The sequence below is a fragment of the Rhinolophus sinicus genome, linkage group LG03 (genome assembly GCF_036562045.2).
Source record: "Rhinolophus sinicus isolate RSC01 linkage group LG03, ASM3656204v1, whole genome shotgun sequence".
NCBI lineage: Eukaryota > Metazoa > Chordata > Mammalia > Chiroptera > Rhinolophidae > Rhinolophus > Rhinolophus sinicus.
The window spans coordinates 31578954-31603663 of record NC_133753.1 but is presented as its reverse complement, the minus strand read 5'-3'; the positions used below and the strand labels follow the sequence as shown (position 1 = coordinate 31603663).

The window sequence follows — 24710 nt, the reverse complement described above, 5'->3', positions numbered from 1 at the left end:
TCAATCTTAGTTGTGGAGGGTGCCATTCAGCTTCAAGTTGTCCTTTCAGTCTTAGTTGTGGAGGGCACAGCTCAGTTCCAGGTCCAGTTGCCATTTTCTAGTTGCAGGGGGCACAGCCCACCATCCCTTGTGGGAGTCGAACCAGCAACCTTCTGGTTGAGAGGATGCGCTCCAACCAACTGAGCCATTTGGGAGGCAGCTCAGCGCAGGGTGCCGTGTTCAATCTTAGTTGCAGGGGGCGGAGCCCACCATCCCTTGCGGGACTCGAGGAGTTGAACCGGCAACCTTGTGGTTGAGAGCCCACTGGCCCATGTGGGAATCGAACTGGCAGCCTTCGGAGTTAGGAGCATGGAGCTCTAACCGACTGAGCCACCGAGCCGGCCCCCACAGGTTCCTTTTAAGAGCAACCTGCGACTTTTTACCTCTACTCTCTCTGACCTCACAGAGAGACCAATACTTTCACTGTTGTTTTTGTAGAACCTGGAACTGGTTGAAAGAGGCTTCAGTAACTTGAAGAAACAAATTGAAAATGCCAGAATGTTTGGAGTTCCAGTAGTAGTGGCCGTGAATGCATTCAAGTAAGTACAAAGTGTCATAGTCAAGGGGGACTGTGGAAAATGGTCAGAAAACATCTCCCAGAGGTTTTAGCTCTATTTTGATTCAGTTACTGCTGTGGCTTATTAAGTCTGCTTTAGGAGCCATTACTGAGAGCCTGCAATGTGACAGGCACCGTGTGTGTCACAGTGAACTCATCACCTCACCCACTGAGGGTCCTGGGTCAGATTTGGCTCCTGTGAGTCCCCTTGTTCTCCACCAGGTGGAGTGGGTAACACAAAGGTCTGCAGGTAAAAGGTCATAGCCCTACAGAGTTCTGTTATTTCACTGGTTCTGGTAGGCTTTCGTCTTGACAAAGAGTCGAACGTACTAAGCTGGAAGTGTTCCTGCCAGGGAGAACTTGTGTGGATCTTTTAGGTATTCTGAAGCTGGTTGGTCTCGTTATAATGGCCTAACCACAGCAGAATGAGAAGCAAAATTTTTAAAAAGTGAGTGTGGATTTCTATGATGTGCCTGCAATGTTCTAAGTACTTTGCCTTTATTTACCATCTAAGCCTCATAACATCCCAATAAAATAAGTGCTACGATTATTCCCATTTTTACCCAATGGGGTTATTCCCATTTTTACCCAAATGGAAATCAAGGCACATAAAGCTTAAGTAACTGGCCAAAGGTCACCTAACTAGTAAGTTGTGGAGCCGGTATTCAAATCCAAGGAGAGTTACTTGATTAGCGTCCCATTTATTAGCAGGTGATTTACGTGGGTTTTAATGGCAAAAGCAAGACAGATTCTGTCCTCTCCAGCCATGATCAATGCTTTAACATGAAGAACTGCCTTTACAGGACGGATACGGAGGCCGAGCTACAGCTCATCAGCCGACTTGCCAAAGAACATGGGGCTTTGGACGCCGTGAAGTGCGCTCACTGGGCAGAAGGAGGCAAGGGTGCCTTAGCCCTAGCTCAGGCCGTCCAGAGAGCAGCTCAGGCACCTAGCAGCTTCCAGCTCCTCTATGACCTCAAGGTGGGTTGCTTGCTCTATGCAGAAAACCAGATAGCACAATGAGGTTTCTGTGAGGCTGCCTCTGTTTAGAGCCCGTGTTTAGTAGCTTCAACCCTGTGGGTTTGATTCCTAGGTAGGTGAATTATGACCACAGCCTGGACCCTCGACTCCAGACAGCTTTCTTACTAACACATGTTACTGCCTACTTAACAGGAGGGGGTACAGGCAAGAATGGCCCAGGAGGCTGGTTCACATCCTTTCTTTTGGAAAGGCTCACAGTATAATCTCTTTGCTGGCGGGAGAAAGGGTTATATATAGAACTGAAAGTGTAATTCACTACAGCTTTAAACCAACGCACCAACCATACTATGGCTAATGGTTAAGGGGCTGCATCCAGCTCAGAAAAGTTTTCTGACCACTTCCCAGTAATAGGGGAAAGCAGCGTGCTCCAAAGCTGACTTTGTGGTACAGGGCTGCCTTGACTTCATAGAAGCCCTCAGATGCAAAACCAAAGCTCCCCGGCTGGCTGCCGCCTTCTTCCCACCAGGGAGTAAACTGTACAGCGTCTGACCCAGGCAGAAGCACTGCTTACTTTGTACAGTAAAGTTAGTTCAGAGAAAGGTTGTTCATAGTCCAGGGTTGTATTTTGTTTTCCTTTCTCTGTTCACGTACTTCAGGATGGGATTGGACGTTAAATAGGATGCCCACAACTGGAAATGGCATTAGGGACATGGAATGTCGTGGTGGCTAATTCTGCTTGTATTCTCTAGGCTGGTTCTTGGCTTGGTTTTGAAAAGATAGTCATAGACTTTCAAAAATAGCCATTAAAAAGGTAGAAGGAAGAAACTAAGAAACCCTGCTACTCTTGGATTAACATTCTTCTGTGTCTCTCAGCCCCTTGCAGATATAATACATTGACAGTTAATTAACACACTCCTATCAACATGGACATTTCCCTGTTGAGCTTTAGTGTTATGGACTGTTTTGAAAATCTGTTCAACGAATCATCTTTTTAGGAAATGCCATAAACACAAATTGGCACACAAATACAAAGCATGGATAAGCACCTTCTCTAAGCCCCCCACCACAGTGCCTACTGTTAGGAACCCAGGTCCTTGAAAGCGAGCAGGAGACCGGGAAGAAGTGGGGTAATGAGGACTTTTAACCCATTTCTACCTGGAACTTTGCTCTAACAGGAGGTTGCCACTGTTTGTCTTATTTGGCATCAGCTGGTCTTAAATCGCCCCTCAGCAAAGTGCTTTTGCTTCAGAAGTTTTGACTGTGGCTTGGCATTTACAGAGCCCACTTATAAGATGCGTATAAAAGTAAGCTCTGTTGTCTCTCATAAGCTGTAATTGAATAGTCACTTTATTTATATCCATTATGCAGAGCCCTTTCATAAATGATCACTGTTTAGTTCAAAAGGGAACTTTTATTTTTATAGGTAGAGTATTATTCCTTTCAAAACACAAAACTCACCCAGTGTGTTCTTTTAGGCTTAGTTGCTAGAGAGTATAGAGCAGATCTGTTGCCTAATTTCAGTAATTTGCTCATCCATGTTACCTGGGAATCCTTTTCCTTCCCACTTCCTTTAGGCAGTTGTTCCCTGTGCTGTTTGCTCTGAATCCTAGTGCCCTGGAGTAGGCTCAGCAGCACTTAGGGAGCAGGCCCCACTTCTCTGAAATCTTGCCCTGGAGGAAGCAGCCCTGTGAGGCCCTCACTGGATAGACCACTGGCCCATCCACTGCACTGTTTGCTTCAGGTGCCATGGAAGGCATATCCTTTCACACCACTCCCAATGTGTGGCAATCATATAAATCACCAGGTTTTTAAAAACTTTCTAAGTCACAGCAAGTAGCAATCAATATGTTGTGTTAAAAATAGCATCTGCCTCTCATACAAACCAGGAGTTGTGTGGATGGATATTGGTGGTCTTGTTTCATAAACAGTCTCCCATGTTTGCTTTGTCAGGAGCTTGCTCTCCAGTCCTAGAACATTCCTTTTATTATTTATGAAGAAATAATTGTTCCTTGGATAGTCAGCAGTATTGTTTGTGATGTACCTCGTCAGATCCTAAATATACACACATACATAGTAACTTTATTTCCCTGGGACATTTCCCACTTATAAAATCTGGGGTTTGTTATTAAAAGAAAATGTTTCTATCCCAGTAAACCTCAAACTATTTGCATGTCTGTGACGTCTATGGAAACATCTTCTGGCCCTTTTGGGGACTCTGTCCTGGGTAAACATCCTCAGGTGTGTCCAGTCATGGTCTCCCTGTCTCTTTCCTGTCTATCAGCTCCCAATTGAGGATAAAATCAGGATCATTGCGCAGAAGATCTATGGGGCAGATGATATTGAATTGCTCCCTGAAGCTCAGCACAAAGTGGAAGTCTACACAAAGCAGGTAGATATTTGGTTGGTTTGTTCTTTCAACTGTTTAGAAAGCAGGCCTTGGAGTCAGAATCCCAGAGTCTCCCAGCCCTGCCGTCACCCACGGCTTCACTTCTCTGGGCGGCAGCTTTTCTCCTCTGAAATACTGGTATTGTATTGGGTGGTTCAGCCCCAAGTTCTTTATCTACCCATAGGTGGTATATGAGTGTGTGGAAAAACCCTGAGGAAATATGGAATGTCTTACTAAAATACTGAGAGCCCGTCTTCATTTGTGTCCTTTGTCTGCTCCAAACTGTCATTCTTAATTGGTTATATAGATGCAAATAAAATACTCACATGAGGTATACAGTCGTGATTACTTACCTCCCTCACCCAACAGATTCTTTCCCTTTTTTTGGTCTATAATAACTAAGCTGGAGGGCAGTGCGGTGCAGGTGGTTATAAAGTGAGCATGGATGTTTCAAATAAATTGAAGGATCCACATCATCACAATGCCCAGATGTTCTTTGTTGTGGCGTCAGCTTTTCATTCGTCCTGCTCCTGTTCCTGTCTTTCCCCAGGGCTTTGGGAATCTGCCCATCTGCATGGCCAAGACACACCTGTCCTTGTCTCATAACCCAGAGCAGAAAGGTGTGCCAACAGGCTTTGTCCTGCCCATCCGTGACATCCGCGCCAGCGTGGGGGCTGGCTTCCTGTACCCCTTGGTAGGAACGGTAAGTGCGTGCTGCAGGCAGAGGGGGGTGCTGGTTCTTCTGTGCTCTTCGTCTTAAATTGATTGCTGAAGCCATTAAGCAGACGCCAAATGAGCAGAGTTCATTGCTGAGGAGAAAGTTGGAGTCAGGCCTGTTACGATTAATTCTCTTACTGCAGACCATCTTAGTGTCAATTTAAGGATGATGCCATGACTACTTGTGCTGAATAACAATTCTGTTTCCAGTGACAGTATGACCTTGACTGAAGCTGGGGTGGGCCTAGTGGATAGGCTGTGCTTATATATAATCACAACTGACATTTATTGGGCACCTTTCACAGATTAACTTGATCTTCCCAACAGCCCTGTGAGGTAGGGACACGGGCTCTGCACCTCCTGGGTCTTCCTGAGAGGCCTAGAGCTTATGCCTGAAATTCAGGGAATTCGTTGTTTTCTCCCCCCTTAAAATGCAAATGAACCCTGTAGATGTGAAAGGTGAGGTTGCTTATTTATACTTCAAGATGAATTATCAAATGCCTTCTTATCTTATGGGTTTTATGCATATGATAGGAAAATTGCTAATAGGGAGGTAGAGGAATGCTTAAGGACATAATTGCAGTTTGGACAAACTTTGTCCCCGGGTTAACACTGATCCTGTGCCCAGCTTTCCCCCTTAGATCCACCTGTATTCTGTATCTGCAGGTTGTACTTAACCTGCAGTACAGGACTGAAGTATTAAACTAAGCCAATAGACGATGAAAAAGAAACCAATAGATCTCCTTTTGGAGCTATATTAGTCTTTCAGTGTAGTAAGAAAGTGTTTGGGAGGTGGCGTTATAGAGTCAAGAGTATGTAACATTAAAGCCGAATCCTGTTTTGACCTCTGCTGACTTTGGGCAAGTTATTAAAGATGTGAACCCTGCTTCTCTCATCTCTCAGTGTGTGGCCATATCATCGCATAAGGCAGGTCAGACAAGCACCTGCAAACCAGCGCCCCTCAGCCACTCCGGAGAGCAGGAGGGAGCTTTGTCATGGTGCTCATCCGTCCTTGGCATTTGTAGAAATTCCCTTTTAATAGGAATGTTAAGCCCTTTACCCAGCACCTTGAATATTGCAGAAACGTGTTCTTTTTGGAGAAATTGTCAGTAGCTGCTAACTAAAAGAGCAGTAGCTGTAGCCTGTATTGTCACTTTTGATGTCTGCGGTGCCAGAGGGTGACTCTAAGCAATGAAAACAAAACTGAAAGTGGTCAGGCCAATGAGCATTTGCCTGTAGTTCAGAGAGAAACACAGTCTGCCCAGCTCAAGACTGTCATCTAGAACAAACTCGCGCCGTAGAAGCCACCTTGGAGGAAGACATTTCCCCACATAACTTAGATAGCCTAACAATCGCTATTCTTAACGCTTCCTAATTACTGTTCAGGCCTGAACAGGACTCAGATGATTTGAGTATTTTATGTATTAATTTAAGGTGTGGTGGCTTCTTTTTGGAATTTTATATCTAAATTCATGTGTGTATGTACATTTAAAATTTTTTCTGATTATCAATATAACCATTGTTTAAGAGAAAAAAAATCCTCTTCGGGAAAGAGTGAAAATGCTGAAAATCCTCATCACTGTTTTGGGCACCATCTTTACGATTTTCTGCCAACGTGCTCATGCATGTCTATGTCAATGGGCATTTGTCTTTATAATGTCATCTTCAGGCTTTTCTGCTAGGTGTGAGGACCCATCCCGTCCTTTCCCCACATGCAGCAGTTGCTTATCTCTTTCAGAATTTGAGAGTAAAGACCAATACAGTATGTTCTGGGGAGTATTGATTGGCACTCACATGTCAGACTTAAGTTTTCTAAAGTGTAGATGTTTTGGGTTACAGAAGGTGCCTCATCCTTTTCTATGACACTTTTATAGTTAAGTTGTAGAAGTTCAGCTTAAACTCTTTTCTTGTCTGGATCTGACTTGGAACTTGTGTGTATTCATTATACAGGACATTGTCACAGACAAAAATATACTGAGTTTTCACTTATAAGCCTTATGAATTTGCATCTAAGTAGATACCTGTCAAAGCCAAGTCGCTAGAAAAGAAGCAAGAGCAAACATAATCCATAAGCATTACAAGTTCAGGTTTAGAAGGCCAACTGGGCCCAGAAAGCACAGTGATTGTAAAACCATCTAGATTATGTACAGGAAAGTCTTGGCCCATGTTAAAGGATGCTAATTCCTAATGTGTTGCTGAAGCAAAAATAAAATGGGCATCTCTGCAAGACTCATGAAAACGAAATTAGAAAGCAGACAAGCCCTGCATCTCCTTTTGGTCCTGTGAAGTGAAGGCTGAGGAGCGAGTGAGGGTCTCCCCGGCCCTCCCAGCCCCTGCCCTGGAGGATGAAGGCGGAAGCACCCGCTGCTGCTGCTTGTTGCAGCCGCCGATGTGGAGGACGACAGTGAAGCCGGGCACTTGATTTGCCAAGGGCACGAAAGTCTCCCTTGGAGGTTATAACAGGATCAATGACTTGATGGTTTCTTCTTTGTTTTTTAAATAATTTTTTAAAATTTACTTTTAGTGATAGTTGACATATAATATTACGTGAGTTTCAGGTGTACAGCGTAGTGACGCAACATGTATCACTATGTGACAACCTTAGTAACAGCCTTACTGAGTGATCACCACAGTAAGTCTAGTAACCATCTACTGATCTGATTTTTAATGTGGAACAAGAAAAGTGCCACTTTATGGACAACTACAAAATGATATTCTAGCTTTGTGCCTTGAGCTTTCTATCTGAGGGGAAAGTGGGGAAAAAGATCACTTTAAGTTTATTTTTAAATCTATGTCGCATCTCCTAGATGAGCACAATGCCTGGACTCCCTACCCGGCCCTGTTTCTATGACATTGATTTGGACCCTAAAACTGAACAGGTGAATGGGCTGTTCTAAACAGGTAAGTTGTGACTGGTGAGTTTTGCTTTTTTCCTTATGAGGCACTTTTATGAATTATAGGACTCCAGCTAAAGCTATGAAAATGCAAATTCTACTGTTTTCAAAACACCTCTTTCAGACATCACTGAGGGGAGAGGCAGCAGTAATGAGAGTTAGCAGTAACTAACCAATGAATGAAGTATTTATATGTCAACACAGTTGGAGGAAGAGAGGGGCATGTCACAAGGTGGCGGTGTAGGGAGAAAGCCACCATCTAATGAACTGGAGGAACTGCAGTGGAGAGGTTAAGCCTCGTCTGCTGGAGCCCAGGAGGCTCTGGGTTCCGAGTCGATGGCACACGGGAGGACAGGAGCAGCTGAGGTGTATCTACTCTGAATAGACAATGAGCAGGCAAGAGCTGAAGAAATGTCCCAGAAAGTAGAAAAGACAAGGAAACAGGACCAGTGCAGGAGTTGTTGGGTCTTAAGTGAAACCCCCCAGGTACACAATAAATGAGCCATCCCAGGACACATCCAGTTGAACTTTCAGAAATATCAAAGATGAAAATCCTAAAAATCCTTCTCCAGAGAATGGCTTGCCTATGAAAAAATGAGAATTAGACTGCACCTGTCTTATCAGCAATAAGAAGCTTTTAGACAGTGGAGGAATGCCCTCCAAGTTCACAGGGAAAGATAACTTTCTACCTGTATTTACACCCTGCCAAATCTCCCCAGATGTTCTCAGACACATACAGGTTCCCCACCCCCACATCTCTTCCTGGGAAGGGATTTAGCAGTGTCCTGCAGCAAAATGAGGAAGAAACCATGAAAAAGGAACACGTGGTTTTCAGGAAACCGACTCCTGATCTGGACAGTAAGGAAGGGGAGTCCTGACAACTGCAAGTGACCTAGAGTTACAAATCCATCATGGAACAGGAGGAGGGAGGAATTGAGAAAGAATAGAAAGAGCTAGAAAAGACAAGGGTAATAATGCAACACAAAAGCTCTCACATCTTTTAAGAAAGTAAAGGTCAAGGTGAAAGCAAACTGTAGTCATCAGCTAAGCATCTGTAAGGATGGTTGCTTATAGCAGCAGCAACTCTGCTTACAAAGAAAAGAGGCTGCTTGGTGCTAGGGGCACACTGCTTCAAGGGGGCATGTGCGGCACTGGAAATGTCACTCTGGTTCATGCCTGCTCTGGCCTGGAGCAGTAGTCACATAAGCCATCATGTCAATGCCGTGCATTGTTTTCAAGTCTCTGGACTGACAGACCCTCAGAGAGCTAGTTGTGGCAAAGCATGTAAATGTTAACAGCTTTGACAGTGCGAGAGGGTAATGGTGCACTGTGGAACGGAAGAAGAAATATTTTAGTGCTTAGAGAAAACATGTATTTCCTGTTTCTTTTTCCTTCCAGATTGTCCATCTTCAGGAAGCTACTTTGAAGGTTTGGCCAGTATGTACTTCGGTCTACTATCAGGAAATGGGGGAAAGTCGAGATCAGCCCCGACCCCGAAGATCTTCTAAAAGAAGTAGTAGGAGTTTCCCTAGAAGCCCTTGTTTGGTCTTAATCGCCGTCATCATGTATAAATTAACACAAATCATGCACATGTCTATTTACTGAAATTCCACAGAATAAAAGGAAATAATTTTGCTATCTCAGTGTTTGAATGTAAATTGTAGCATTAACAGACTGCTGCAATATCTCGGATATCCTGTGTGAGCCCATTTGCCGGGCAGACCCCTGAGCCTGAAGAAGCAAGTTGCAATGTGTACTTTGTAATACTGTTTTGTTTAAAGGGGAAAACGGTACGTGCTTGTGTATTTCTGGGAGGACACATGTCAGGAGAAGCAGCGTATGGAGGACGTGCCTTCTTATCATATATCTTTCTGTACTATTCCTTTTTTTTTTTTTTTTTTACCTTGGGAAAAGATTACACATATAAGTTTTTGTCCTGAATTTCCTTGGAATTGCCATTCCTGTCACAGCTTTAGCACCATTTATTTCAAGAGTCCTCAAGGAAGGCTGGTCATACAGCACTAACTGTAGCTTAGCCCTTTTTGCTCTGTTGGTTCAGCAAATATTTATTGAGCTTTTACCAAGTAATTGGGCTCTACTCCCTATAGAATGTTTTTTTGCTCAAATGTTTTCCCGTCTCTTTTTTGTTTTCTATCTCTGTTCTTCCTCTCCCGTTTTTTTCTCCCTTCTCCCCCTTGTCTTCCTGCATTGGATCCTTCCAGGAGATGTTGCATTCCCCACTGGTGTTGGCAGAGCTATATTTTTCCTGACGTCTTTTGTTTTCTTATTTTTAATCCCCTAGGTTCACATCGGAGTTGTCATACAATCAGTTTTGCTATCCAAAGAAATGATGACAGTGCTGGGGGGCATATGGCAAAGGGGTCATGAGTGCAGAGCTCCAGCTCCCCCATACTTTCTTCACAATGGTGGAGTCGAGTCCTGTTCCAAAGCATCATCCGGGCCCTGTCTGCACAGAGTTCACTGTTTCTGATGTGGTTGGTTTTTTTTTTTGAGATGTCCTCTAAAACCTCATCTGGAATGGGACTTGCTGGGAATTCAGTTTGTAAACAAGGAAGAAAGCAGTCCATTGTCAAACATGGTGACTTAAGATCATCTTAAAGGATTTAGGCTTCCTCATGCCACCTAAAAGCCATGTAGGTTTCAATCCTTAATGTCGATAGGAGTAGTAAACACAATTGGTGGGAGAAGAGGTTTATAAGTCAAAGATGATAAATCTCTAATACAATAAATAATGCAAATTCTTTTTACCAGGTATTGCTTGGAATAAATGCATCATCACCAATGCAAGAATTTCCTAAGTAGAAGTACACTATGCCTTCAGTAACAATTCAAATGGTACAACTTGCTTTTTCCACTTTGCAGTATATCTTAGAGATCTTACTGTAGTAAGATCTGCAGTTTAAGATTTATCATGTTTCTTACAGCTGTGTGGTATTGATACAGTCCTATCAATGGACACTTACTATTGTTTGATAATTTTTGCTATTAAAAATGATGTAGCAGTGAATACATGTTATTCCCATAACATGTATCTTTGCAGCTTGTGTAGAAGCATCTATAGAACAAATTCCTAGCGGTGAAATTGCTCAAAGAGGGACATCTAGCTTCAGAATGAGAGCTGACCTTTGGTTGGAAATGTGGAGATAAATTATAATAGAACAAATATGTAAATTAGGTTTATATGTCCATTTTACAGAAGGGTAAACTTGAAAATTGCACTGCTGCTGCCTGCCTGATGAACTGAAGATTATCTGAGTCCAAAACCTCTGCTCTTTACCATCATTCTGCCTTTCAGAGCCCTTAGAAGGCAGCCTTTGCCAGGTTATACAGAAGTGGACATCCCATTTGTGACAGGTAGAAAGCTGTGCCCATTTCACATCCCTTCAGAAGGAAGGGGTAATAAAAGGTGGAAGAAGCAGGGGGAAGAAATAAAGAGGTTAAAAAGGCTGCCAACCAGTTATTGATGACGTGGGTTTTGTGGACTTGATTCTTTAATCTGTGATAAAGAGAAGGCATAAAGAACAACAAAAAATAACTACAGGCTAACTGGAGACCTGAATTCAAGACCTACAGGAATATTAGTGTTTGGGGTATATATTAGTATGTGTTGCCAGACAAGGTCCAGTGCCTTTATCTTAGGGCTAGGAGTCCTCCCAGATCACTGGTCTCGCTGTCCCCATTCCTACCCTTTTCTGGGCTGCTAATGCCTTCCCTCCTCATACTCATAATATTACTGACAAACAGATTATACCTTCTTTGATCTGCACCTCAGAGGCTGTTGCCATTCACTGAAGATGTATATACACTCAATTCAAAATAGAGACAACACTTATGAGCTGTCAAGTGAAACATTACAATAGAGTTACTGCTGAGTTTGTGTTGGCTGGTACAACCCTGATGGTGCCTAGGAACAGATCCATCCACCAGAGACTGGAGCTAAGGTTCATTTAATGGTGTATCAGGGAAGAAGAGGTGGTGGGCTTATTCCCAGAAGGTCTCTAAAATGTAAGGATGATTACCAAAGAGTTGGAAACCATTTTTGCTAGCTACAGGCTGTGAATGGACAGGGACCAGGATGGGAGAAATGAAATGATTGGTAGAGATAATATAAATATGTAAGCTATTATACTGGGACATTGTATCTGGTAATGTTAACAAGATAAGCGTTAGGTAAGATAATTTCTCATCAAATTGGAGAGAGATATTTATAGCCTGTTTCTCATTATATAATGAAAAGCTAAAGGAAGAGCAGACGATGAGAGTAATAGATTACTAACTGTCAAGTGAGTTCAGGAATGACAGCTTTTTTTCATGCATGAGGTACTGTATACTTTTTTTAAAAGATATGACATCAGATTGTATTCATATACTAAACAAAAACCATAGTGTAGTATTTTATTTATAATACTATACTAAGAGAGAGTGTGTGTGTGTGGTAGAGGTCAAAGATGAATTATTTATAATATACCTTAAAACAATTTGCCCTTCAAATACAAAATCACTTCGCCGCTTAACTCAAACCACCCATCAGTTCCCTTTCACTAGTCTTTTTTTTTTTTTTAAGACAAGCAGGTGGAATAAAATCTACAAGTCATTACAGTGGCCTTAATTGTTTTAACCTGTTCCTTGTTTCGTGCCAACTACTTCCTAATACGACAGCTGTGCTACCCTGTCTTCATCTAGATAAGCTCATCTCATTTTTGCCTGAAATGGTTGCAAACTCCCAGATCTGCTAGATTTGAAAAAACTTGGATCTCAGTGAGTAATCGCATCTCAATTGGTTATGAGTGGTATAGATTATTTTTGGCTTTTTTAAAGTTCAAAACTGTCAGTAAGCAGGGTTAACGGCCCATCTGAGGATATAAAGGACATTTTCACAGACTGGTATTTAATGAATGAACAAAGGTAAATTGAATTCTTTTTTTAAAAATTGAATTATTTAAACTAGATTCTTATGGGTTTTCCTGTATTATAGCTCTTGTCTCTTATCTGTAAATTTAAGGTCTTGACAACTTAGATTCAGCTTTGCTGTTGTGTCCTAATAGATCTTTCCTTAAATCTGAGTGAAAGCTATAGAATCTCAAAAGGTAAAATATATTCGTGGAAAAACATCCAAAAATGGATAACTGAGATTTACTCTCCCAAGACCATGATCCTATTGAAGAAAGGAGGTAAGGATAACTGCTGTTGAGTAGTTCTTCCCTGCATAATAAGTTCCTCATCTGGATGGTGTGCCTGGGAGGGGACAAAGGAGGCAGGAAGAGTATATCCTGCAGGACCTCACACCTGGAGCTTGCAGGATTGCCCTTGTAGGTGATACTAAATCCAAGGCAAGTCACCCTAAGCTCTCATAGCAACACCTTTCACCGGTGTTAATGAAAACAATGTGTTACGTGTACAAATAAGTGCTTGTGGTGCTTTTCACTATGGCTAGCAATTTGTTTAAATAAAGACTGTGATAAGAACCTAGCCGGTCATGCAGGAGGGAGTTAGATGTTGCCTGTACCCTTTGCTCTGACCGGGACTGGAATTGTAAGGAAAGCCATCTCCTGTTCTCCACACCCACCCCATCCCACCCTCTTGAGGGACAAGGTTAAGCCGGGAAACACATAACTTGTAAGCACCCTCAACTTAGCCTTGGAAATATGTAAAGTATAAAAGATGGATGGGGGGGGATGGGTTCCTGTGCCCTTCTGATCTTGTCCACACACAGGTGGCATCATTTCTACATGTCCCCTAGACTAGGGAGACAAGACTAGGGTTTGGGTCTCTGACAGCTGTTTGGCAATGAACCGTGAAAACCTCTTTATACCCACCCCCACTTCTGGGAAAGTTGTTTGTTTCTGTTTCAATTCATATATGTAATTTTCTCTCAAACGAGATCCCACGCCGCACAGTTTTGAATCCTACCTTTAAAATGTGATATCTGCTATGTCTAGATACTCGGTGTGTGTGGGGCGGGGGGGGGGGGGCGGGATTTATAATAGGAGTGCCTATAATTTAAAACCAGATTTTGCTACTTTGCGTCTCAGAAAATGCGGAAATCATCACTACTCTGGTCCCCTCCCCATCTAGCGGCTCTCTCGGTGGTCCACCTGCCGTTCCCCGGATGCGGTCGCGCCGCGTGAATTCGCGCCCAGGCTAGGAGCGCGAAGGTCTGCTCCCGCATGGCTGGGAAGACTGCTCGCAGGTGGACCTGCTGATCCCCGCCCCCTCCCCCACCCGCCCACCGCCCCTGGCTCCGCCCCGCGCCCCCCCGCTCGGCGCGCATTGGTGCCGCCGGCTGTCAGTTCCCGCGTTCTGGGGAGGGGGTGCCGCCAAGACTGCGGTCCATCTGCAGAGGGCTGCTGGCTCCCGGTGCGACCGTAGCTTCCTGGCTGCCTAAGAGCCCAGCCCCGCGAACGACCCTCAACCTGGGCAGCATGCACCCCCGGTCAGTGACCTCGGCGGCCTCGGTGAGTGAAGGAGGGCGAGGGGCTTGCGGGGAAAGAGGGTGCGGGCCAGTATCTGGTCCACTGACCGCCCGCGCGGCGGGGTGGGCCGAAGGGTTGGCTGGACCCCCGAAATCTGCGTGACCCGGAGATGGCCGAGGTAAGAACCGCGAAGGTCATTTGTCTGCAGGTAGCTCCTGTTTGCGCGACCCTCATCAGCCTCTAGCCACCTACCCTCCTTAGCCTTACAGTTCGTCCTAGAAGCATGGGTTGCCGGTAGATTTCTCCTTCTTTGCCTTTTATTTAAGGAAATGTGATTTGGGGTTTCTGGCATTGTAATTGTGCAGATAGCTTGAAGCTGGGTTATCTGTTGCACGCCCCCGGCACTTTCCTTTTTAAGTACTTTATGCTGCGCTCTAGCTCCTTCCATAAGGAGCATCAAGCCAGAACGAGAGACGTCTTCCTCCAGGAGGAAGCTTCGTGGTCCACATCGGGTGCTGGGAGAGTCACTGCTTTCCTCAGGGAGTGGTTGCTCTTTGCTTCCGTGCTTCTCTGCTCAAGAAAAAAGGGGAAGGGGTATTTTCTATGGCATTACACTTGCGATTGATTCTGTGAGGAAAGGACAACAGGAACTTGAAGATTCCTGAGGCGAAAAAACTACCCTGGCAGGCTAAGGACGAATCATTTGCAGTCTAACTAATTTTGCAAAGTTTTAATGTCTACAAGACAGTATTTTCCCATTTTAGTTTTTTGTTTGGTATTTGTTTTATATCTACAGTGTGATAATCGTTCAAGTGAGCTTTTCAAACAGTTGTCTTTGAGCAATTCATGTTAGTTTCAAATGATACATTCCTAAACATGATCTAATTTCACTATTTCTGTTAATTATACATCCTCTGGTTAAAAGTTCTCAGGTGCTGATAACTCACAAGAGGGGAGACGACTTAAAGAGAGCTATAAGCAGCTGTAGTTCTGCTTATGGAAGCATTCATTGAGGAGGGACACAAAGTGTTCCATATTTTAGTTCCACCTTTGTTTTAGGATGACTTTGTCTTTCGGCCAGAGGCGTGGTGTATGTAACACCCAACCTAAGGGAGTATTTACTTAGATCATAAACCAATTTTCAGAGTTCCAGTTCCTTCTGTGGTTCATAAAATCAAGAGCTACCCGAATAAACCTTAAACAGTGAAGGATTTACGGGGGGGCAGAGGGGGAAGTACAAGAACTGAGCCCTTTTGTTTATTTTTAAGACATCAATCAACTAAAATTCATAGGTTTTTTTTTCAGATGATCACCTCATCTCTCTGTGCATTGGTACCATCATACCATTCTGTGGATTAATTTTTAAATATACTTTTCTATTTATATATAACTAATCAGTTTGCCAGTTGTGCAGCTTATCATTTATATTTGACTTTCAAATTAGTTCTAAAACCAAGAAAATAAAATATAAGGAATTTCAAAAGCTTGACTTTAAAATAGCAAGAACTCAGCCTAATCTTGATTCAATTATGAATTGATGGGCTACATTATGGTTAAATAACCATTAAGCATTTTTAAGATTTTTGACTAGTGAATCTGGTGCAGATTGGCATCTCCAAACAATTCATTTTTCTGATGACACTCTTAAAACACAGTTTCAGAGCATGGGCTTCAGAAACAGAAATAGCCAATCTTGGGTTGAATCTGGCTCTGTTACCTACTAGTTGTGTAACCTCTCTAAGCCTCTTTCTTCATTTGTAGATGGTGATACCACCACCTTCTCATTTTGTAATACTGTGGGGAGGGTTAGAGATGTATGTAAAAGTGCTTAGCACTCCAAATACACAGAAGTTGCTCAATAAATGGCAACTATTAGTATCATTCACCCTTACTGACCTTCAACTATGTGCTTATAAAGGAAAATGTTTGAACAGCAAATACTTAGAAAAAGATGTCAACATTATACAACTAGATTTAAGAGTGGAGAATGACAGTAATGTTAAATTTCCCGAGTATGTATGAAAAGTAGCACTTCACCTCCTTGACGGAATGTACAGTTCAGAACAGAAACCTTGTGGTATAATGGAAAGAACATTGGAGGGTCAAGGTCTTCAGTTCTAACCGGGGCTATGACCTTATCTAACCGTATGGCTTTCAGCCGGACAACAGCCCATTCTGGTGCTCAATTTCTTCATCCTGACTGGATTTGGTTAATCTCAAATAATCTCCACGATCATTTGTAGCTTCAGAATTCTTTATTCCATGTAATAAAAATTATACTAACTTGCTTATCACCTTACATTCATTTTTTGTTGTTGTATTTTGTTTGTTAACTCACAATTCAGAGTCAGAAATAATTCATAAAGACAGCACAACTCAAGAATTGGTAAAATACCAGATTTGCAGAGAAATTCAAAATGAAATTGTAACAGAATAGAGCAAAATACATTCACATTGAAATCTTTCTGAAAGGGCAAAAGTTAACCTCAATTTTTATTCTCCAGTCATTTTCAGTAAGTTATTATATGGGAAACATGTCTGGTATTACATACATTCAAAGGAAGTAGTAGTCTCTATAGAAAACAATAGACTGATGATAGTGAAATAAAATACCACTTTCTTTTCTCTCATCAGGTTGATCTTTAAATAAAACAAAAATCTATCAAGTAAAGGGCTTTCATGAAGAAATGAAAGAGATAAATAACAAGTAATAGAGAAACCAGGCATTTGTATACTGGAGAAACCACCTCAAACAACTGTATGGAGTAAGACGAAAGGCGTGAATACATCCAGAAGTAATTTTGCTTAGTATGATATTTTTGCCCACTTTTCTTGTCATCAACAGATGCTAAGGAAGAGAGAACATCATTTTCTAGAAAAAGAAAAAGTGTAACATAAAAATGGAGACCACAGTTTCTGAAATTCAAGTAGAAAGCAAAGATGAGAGGGGATCAGCAAAAGTTAGTCCTCAGGATGAGAGGCAGGAGGAAAAAGCATCGATGCTTTGCTTCAAGAGAAGAAAGAAATCAGCCAAAGCAGTGAAGCCCACAGCTGGCTCTGAGGCTGCTGATGTGGCAAGGACATGTTCCCCAGAAGCAGGAACCTCTGATCAGCCACCGCCCCCCGGGGGGGCCTGGGCCTCCATCAAACATCTTGTAACACGCAGGCAAAGGTCAGATTCTTCAAAGAAGCAAAAGCCCTCTGAGGCTAAAGTGCAACCTGAAATCAATGCTGAGGATGTTGATCTTTCTAAAAAAAGGGCAAAATCCAGACTTAAGATTCCCTGCATCAAATTCTCAAAGAGGGAGAAAAAAAGGAATCATTCCAAAATTAAAGAAGATGCAGACTGTAGCATCAGAGTTCATGGAGACGCTGAAAGTTTGGATACAAAACCTGTGACCCAATCAGGTGACCAGGCAACAAAGACTAAGTCGATCCAGGATGTAAGTAGAGATGTCTCACAGAAAGGGGGTGATGAGGTCTGTGAATCAAATGTGAGCAACGGCATCACTTGCCCTGGAGAAGAAGTGATTGCAGTAGAATTTCAGTTAGATCCAGAGCATTCTGCTATTCAGACAGGAACGCTAATCCTTGAAAAGGAGATTGAAAAGATTGAGGAAAAACAAAGTGTCCAACCCCAGCAAGCAAGCCCACTTGAAACTTCAGAAACAGAACATCAGCTACCAGTGGTTTCTGATTCTGCCCCCTCACCTGCAATCCTAGATCAACAAATTGTGGACGAAGCCAGAAACAGTGTCCTAGAAAGTGAACCAAATTGGAAAGACCATGAAAGTGGAGAGATTGTAGCTGAAGAGAGTAAGCCAGAAGATACTGAATTGAGCCAGGAATCAGATTTTAAAGAAATTGAGATCAGTGCAGAGAAACCCAAACCAGAAGAAACCAAAAGAATGGAGCCAATTGCTATTATTATTACGGACACTGAAATCAGTGAATTTGATGTTAAGAAATCTAAAAATGTCCCTAAGCAATTCTTAATTTCAACTGAAAATGAGCAAGGAGGGGTTTTTGCTAATGACAGTGGTTTTGAGGGTAGAACTTCAGAACAATATGAAACACTCTTAATAGAAACAGCTTCTTCTCTTGTCAAGAATGCTATCCAGTTGTCTATAGAACAGCTGGTTAATGAAATGGCCTCTGATGATAATAAACAATCTTCTACAGTGACTTAATTTCCACATCATGGGAGGGAAAGCATTTTTTTTAATTATTTTACGTATTTGTGGCATTTCTTATACAGTAACAAATGAGAGATTTTCATCTGTGGAATTTAAAGGTACAATTTCAGCACAGAAGTGCTAAAGAATTCATCAAGTTTATAAAACCCTTCCTACACTAAAATGCAGTCACTTCTGGATTGGAGGAAATCAGTACAGATTGCAATGCAAAGTGACATACACGGAGTTGCTAAATGGCATGTGGAGATTGGGGTGCCTGGGAGAAGGAAGATATGTTTATTGAGCACTTACAGTATGCCATAATCACTCTACTGTCCTCTGATGTCACAAAGCCTGATTTCCTTTTGATAGTTTAATCCTGTGTATAGGTTAACACTGCATTCAGTTTTCAGAAACTTTTTTGTTGTTGCAGTACACATTTATGTTGTTTAAAATGGTGACTAAGGTGAGTTTTTTAGTGTGAATGTTATGATTTATAGTTGTTACACTCCTAGGCAGTAGTCTTACCTCAAAAAAATATTGCATTTTTCCAATTTCAGCAGAATGTGCAGAATATGCTTGTTGAATTAAACACGTGATTTTCTAGTTTTGCTCACGTCCTTTACAAAAGCCATTCACAAGTTACCTCAAATCTGCAAATAATTACCAAGGGCAAAGCTGTGGAAACAGGGAGTGCATTTTCCCTCTCCATCTTTCTTTTGCTCCAAAGAGACCTGTATCAATCCATTTCTGCATGGGCTCATCTGCTGAAAAGTTAGAAACAACAACAACAACAAAACAAAAAGGGGAATATTATTTTCCATCCAGGAGAAGACAAACTTCCCAAGTAACAAGTTGTCACAGATAACATGGATTCATCTTGCAGGATTACTTCTTTAGAGACCGTATTCATCAACTCTTTTCAAAATGGGGAGAGTGCATTCAAAGCCAGCCTGGCAATAAAAGTCCTAGGAAATCATAATTTAGTGAAAATATTATTCATTCTTGACCAAGAATGAGCCAAGTACAAGGGTGAAGAGAAAGTGAAAAGTTATTGCTAAAGCACATTTTAAATGTCAGTATTCTTTCATTGTGCCTGACACCAGGAAAAAACATTTTACATGGACACTGAAAATGAACTTCATATAACAAGAAGGGCTTATTTGCAGTTTATTCAGTTATTAAATCATCAATCTCGTCAATGATTGCTTTTTTTTTTTTAAGAAAGTGATTCCATTTCAATTTTTTCTTGTGGCCATAATACTATTATATAACACACTTCCCTACCTCACAGGTATATCTACACATATATAGTCCCCCACTGTCTAAACTGTGTTACTCTGAAAGTAGATGAAGTAATGAAGAGCTTTCACGTGAGTTGTAAGGTATTTGTTAAAGAGTACTTGTACATTCTTAGAGAAAAGAATATGCATTGGATGATTTTAAATGATCTGGTGACTTCTTGAATTACTTACGGATTGCATGTAAAAAGTATTTGCAAATGTATCCTGTAGAATCTCTTGTTTCTATGAGTACATATTGAGACCTCTGGCAGAAGAACCTAATCTGAGCTTGGAACTGAACTAAATAATGGATATTATTAGCAAGATTCTTTGCTGAAATGCAAAAGTATTCCCCCAAATTTTCCTATATAACCTTGGGGTCGGGGTGACCCACCAAAATCTTTCAATTTAGCAAGGTGAAAAGTGGATCTTTCAAAACGCATGACGCAAGAAATCAATTTCTTTTAATTGTATAACTTTTAAACATTAAGAAAAAAAGACTGCTATGTCATCCTCCCTAAAAATACTTTTTAATTCACTATATGTGGTGCTAATGGACTTGGACAGCTACCAATAAATATCATATTTAAAAGTGAGCAATTTAAAAACCTAAAGTTAGTGCATTTTACAGTGTTCTGAAAAATTCTGCCTTCATTTGCTGCAAGAATGGCTCAAGCCAATATACTTGCATTGTAAGTTTTTAGTAACCTCTCATTCGAGCAAAAAGCACAGCACTTAACAGTTATTGAAAATATTTTGAAAGGTTTTGGCATATTTATTTGGGAGTTATAAAAACATACTAGGTAAATATGTGTGATGAATTTATTTTTTGTTCAGAAAGTAACATTTTATCTAGTCCTAGGTTTCTATTATTCCCCCAATCCCCCCCCAATGGTTTGCTACATATTTTTGGTTAGAATGTATTATAATTGATTGTGTTTATGATGAGATGTGTACTCTACTTGCATTCATTCTTAAGTGATTTCTCCTCAATCTTTTCTATTGAGAATATCTGGTGAATTAAATAGTACAATTCATTTGAAAAAGGAATCCAGAAATTAATCGGTTTCAATCTGATTATGATCATATATCTTCCAAATGTCTAAATCCTACTACAGTGAATTCTAAGGTGATCCAAATTGTTGTGTTATAGAAATAACTAGGAATCAGATGACTTAGAAGTCTCTCATAAAATTTTTTTATTATAATGGTATTTATTTCAAGCAATTTGATTTTATATGCAAGATACTAAATTAATATAAATAGGTTCTTATTCAATTCACATCCATTTGACAATATTAAAATGATAATTTAAAAGGCAATTTAATTATACCACATTAATTTTCATTTAAATTTGCTGTGCTATAAATACAGCTTTTAGTGAACATTTATTAGTGTGGATTCATTTGTCTTTGAACTCAGAATTTTACAAGGCTAGTTGGTTTATCGGATACTTGTTAATTTTCTTTTAGTATATTCCCCCTTTTTAAGAGTCAAGTATTATAAACTTTGCTTTACAACCCAGTGATTATGAAAATCCTCCTCTATGTAGCATTACTCACTTAACGTTTTTGCAAAGTACTTTATAGGATATTAAAATAGTACCCAGTAATATTTAGGTAAAGGTAGCAGACAACAAAAGAACTTTCAAACAGAAATTATGTTCCCCACTACCTCCTCCACCTCAAAGAATAAGCGTGTGGCATAAATAGAGTTCTTCAGAAAAGCTCTCTGCATAATTTTTGTTCAAGGTCATCTATTTGATGCACTAAGTTTGTGGCAATCTTAATTGGTCTGCTATTTAGTTTTTAAAACTCTGATTTATTTTGGAGAGATTTGTTTTTTTCATCAGTATGTGTGAATACTCTTCCTGCTAAAGGCATTTCAAGATACAGATTATGACAGGGCACCAGTCAAACTTGGCCTCTGCATGCAATTCCAAGAGAACTTCATAAATTTCTAAATTCAAGTTGCCTTATTTTTTATTGATAGTTAAGGATCTTTTTTTTTTTTCAGGATTTACAGCAGAATTTTTTAAATAACTGTTAAACTTTAGAATCCCATTGTTTGAAAGGACCCTTTTAATGTCAACTTTATTCAACTATGTAGTCTACTTTCTAATTTCATCTGATAACTCAGTATGTCCGGGGTTGACTTTTCTGCCTGTCATTTCTGCATTTTAAAAAAAAATCCTCATTTAAGGTTTAGCGTTCTTAAGATTCAAATTCCTATGATGTTTTATTGTGTAACATGAAGTTTCTTATTTTACAGAATTCAAAATTTCAATATATAGTACATTTTATGGTACATTTTTGAATTTTTGTAATGATCCTTATGTAATTATAAAAATTTATCGGAAGGATGCTACGTAAAATTTAGATGTCCTGATTAAATTCAGTTTGATTCAGCGCACGTTGGGTATAACACAGGCCAAACACTGATGAAGGAAACAGGCTCCCTGCCCTCCCAGAACTGAACCTGGGAGCAGCGGCATCAGGCCCTGGGACAGAGGTTAAGGCAAAGAGCCCCAGGAGGTGCAGCCTCAGGAGGGCCCCAAGGGGAGAAGAAAGAGAAAAGGATGACTTTTATCTGGTGTGGGGAGGTGGTCATAGAAATACAGGGGCACTCTGAAAGCATTCCGGTTCTAAATAGTTAACCAGTGTGTTCGTTCCGGTTTGTGAACAGGTGCAGAAGAAAAGCCTGTATAATGTTACATATTTATAGTAGTTCTTTGTCTGTAAAGTGTTAAGTGAACGAGCTATTATGAAAGTAAAGATTGCATTTCATATCTCTCATTAAGGTTAGTACTAAAAAAATAATACTCTGTAGAAAAAAGGTTTCAACCTGACTTGATACATGTACTGTTAATACAGAATAAATATTATATTGGCTCATGTTTATTTTATTTACCTAAATCTTTTAAGAGAAATGTGGTATATTCCTTTCATTTCGTAAAACTAGAAAGATCACACTGACGAAACTACTGGGTTAGCACTACCAAAATTTCTACTCTGATTGGGTGTGAGACAGCCGTTATAATGACACGGCTGAAAGAGCCCACCTCTAGCAAAGAGAGACTCCTAGACCTTGAATTCAATTTCACTGAACGTATTCCATGACTTTGGTGTCTTCTATACATTTGACAGAAGTGTGCTTGTTTTCATCATCTCTTGCTACACTCATTAGTTTGTCTTTTCTACATTATATTAAACTGAATTGTTAATAATCTTTACGGTTTTCCAAGTAACTAAGCAATCTTGATGTGAAAATGCTTAAATTATTCAGATGGTACTTGCTAAAGGTGGGTGTTTGAAAAGTTATTTTTACGAAGACACTGATTTTATTCTCATGTTGACAACCCTGTTTTTTCTTAAGTACTGTCCAATAGTCATAACTGGGCTCTATGAACAAAAGTACTTGCCAATCTCGGGACAAATTTGAAGTTGATAGTGCCTTTAAAATCCTAAAATTAAACCTTGTTCCAAAGGAAAATGTCTTATTAATGGACAAATACTGTACATAGGGTATTTAATATTTCACATTTTGCAGAATTGAAAAAGTTTTATTAAATCACATCTTTCTAATATAAAAGATACAGTACCTTTTGTAAAACTCATCCTCACAAGCAATTCTGCTAATTTCTTTTTAGATCTCCCTTTAACGCTGAAGTCTGGAGCCCCCACCCCCTCAGCCCCTTTGTGAGTACTCGCTTTTCTTTTTTTCCCCCTGAAAGCTTGAGATCACCAGGGGTTAAGTTCTTGAGCTTGGGAAAGAGTGAGTATACGTATGTGTGTACACGAACACACTACACATCCCCAGAAAATCCTGAGCCAGAGCTGGGCATGGGTATCATGAATGATTAAGGAAAACCTAGGTGAGGGGAGGATGGTGCAATGGCCCCAGCCTGGAAAACTCCCAAACTGAGAACTGTCTCTGTATACAAATCCCAACCTATCCACAGCAATGGTATTGACATCCAGCAGCTTCTGCGCATTCGCAACGCAAGACATGTCTCCTCACAACTCATTTTATGGCTCAACTCAAGCTTTTGGTCTTCGCTTGATCTTTACGACAGCGCAATTATGAGGCAGGGATTAAACCTTTCATACACTTTTTCACAGCTATACTTGTGGCCATAAACCTAGGCCTTCCACTTCTGCACTCTGGGAGATGGGGAGCACAGGTGACACAAAAGCAGACGCAGTCATCTGCACACTTGTACTCGAACCTTTTATTCCCAAAACCCCGCTTTTACATCTGTACCTTTTGGTCACTGGAAGATCAAGTCAGTGTGGCTACAACGGGGTCTTTGTGTACGTCTGTGACGTGGCATACAGAATGCCAAAACAATTGGTCACTGCTCAATGCAGGTGAAAAAAGCCAACTTTCTCATCTTTTATCGAGATGTACCACAAACAGCTTTATCAGTAATTTTGATGATTTCAGTGAATTTGTTTAGAATTATCTTTTCAGTTTTATGGATTTCCTCTATACTGGATTTTCTCTATACCCTTAATGTCTGGCTGATGTGTTTTTTCTGACCTGCGGAAAGTTGAATAGAGAATGATAATCAATATGGTTTATTAAGCTCTAAGATATTTTTATATTTATTTGGGTGGTCTGAACTTTTTCCATTAGGACATAATTAACATACATATAAAATCTACCCATTTTAGTGCAGTTCTACAAATTTTGACAAACACACAGTTGTGTCACCTGTGTAGGGAGTATTCTTCCATATTCTGATTTCATTGTTCTTTATACACCTGTGTATTTCTGTTTAATGTAATTTCCTGGCTGCATCAGTGGAAACTGCTACTTGCTGCAGAAATTAAAAATAACGGCTGCTTAAACCCAGCATTTAAACCAGCGCTGTCATGCACAGCAGTGCAAATTCTGCACAGCCCAACTTCAGACGCATTCGTTTGGCAGTGGTGCCCCCCAGCGTTTATTGTGCGTAATTGGCTTTGCCTTATGTGGTGGCTCTAAACATAGCCACCAATTTGGAGATCTGCAAAAACTATGGTGTTGACAGTGAAAAAGATGTTTGAAATAAAGGAATCTTCCATTTATATGCCTTTCTTCCCTCACATTAAAATGTGATAAGAAAAGGAACCACTGAGCTCATAGCATCAGACTGCACATAATGTGAAAGAAGGGCAAAGTTGGGAAATGAGAACTGGTTCAGTAAAAAGACTTTTTGAGACTCACTCCACTGGAATCTCTGGTAGGCATTTTAAAGCCT

General features: G+C 40.8%; 2 protein-coding genes across 4 annotated transcripts in view; both read left to right on the top strand.

The window, feature by feature from the left end:
* MTHFD1 (methylenetetrahydrofolate dehydrogenase, cyclohydrolase and formyltetrahydrofolate synthetase 1) overlaps window positions 1-9211 on the top strand; it is a 52973-nt gene extending 43762 nt beyond the window's left edge. For both annotated transcript variants that reach the window (XM_019733300.2, XM_074327367.1), the window contains 6 exons: window positions 478-578; window positions 1399-1576; window positions 3858-3965; window positions 4513-4665; window positions 7487-7580; window positions 8972-9211. In XM_019733300.2, the coding sequence (XP_019588859.2) occupies window positions 478-578; window positions 1399-1576; window positions 3858-3965; window positions 4513-4665; window positions 7487-7576 (630 nt within the window). In that variant the 3' untranslated portion in view covers window positions 7577-7580; window positions 8972-9211. The remainder of the gene's footprint in view (window positions 1-477; window positions 579-1398; window positions 1577-3857; window positions 3966-4512; window positions 4666-7486; window positions 7581-8971) is intronic.
* A 4649-nt stretch (window positions 9212-13860) lies between these two features.
* On the top strand, window positions 13861-22359 carry AKAP5 (A-kinase anchoring protein 5). Of its 2 annotated transcripts, none has more exons than XM_074327376.1 (2): window positions 13861-14049; window positions 16853-22359. In XM_074327376.1, exon 2 carries the CDS (start codon window positions 16908-16910, stop codon window positions 18195-18197), a length of 1290 nt encoding a protein of 429 aa, XP_074183477.1. In that variant the 5' UTR covers window positions 13861-14049; window positions 16853-16907; the 3' UTR covers window positions 18198-22359. The 2 variants fall into 2 exon arrangements, with proteins under 2 accessions (XP_074183477.1, XP_019588870.2); XM_019733311.2 differs by having other exon boundaries at window positions 16642-22359.
* The last annotated feature ends 2351 nt before the right edge of the window (window positions 22360-24710 follow it).

What these genes read in the sequence shown, in the direction of transcription:
- AKAP5 (XM_074327376.1), top strand. Translation starts at nt 16,908, where the DNA reads ATGGAGACCACAGTTTCTGAAATTCAAGTAGAAAGCAAAGATGAGAGG.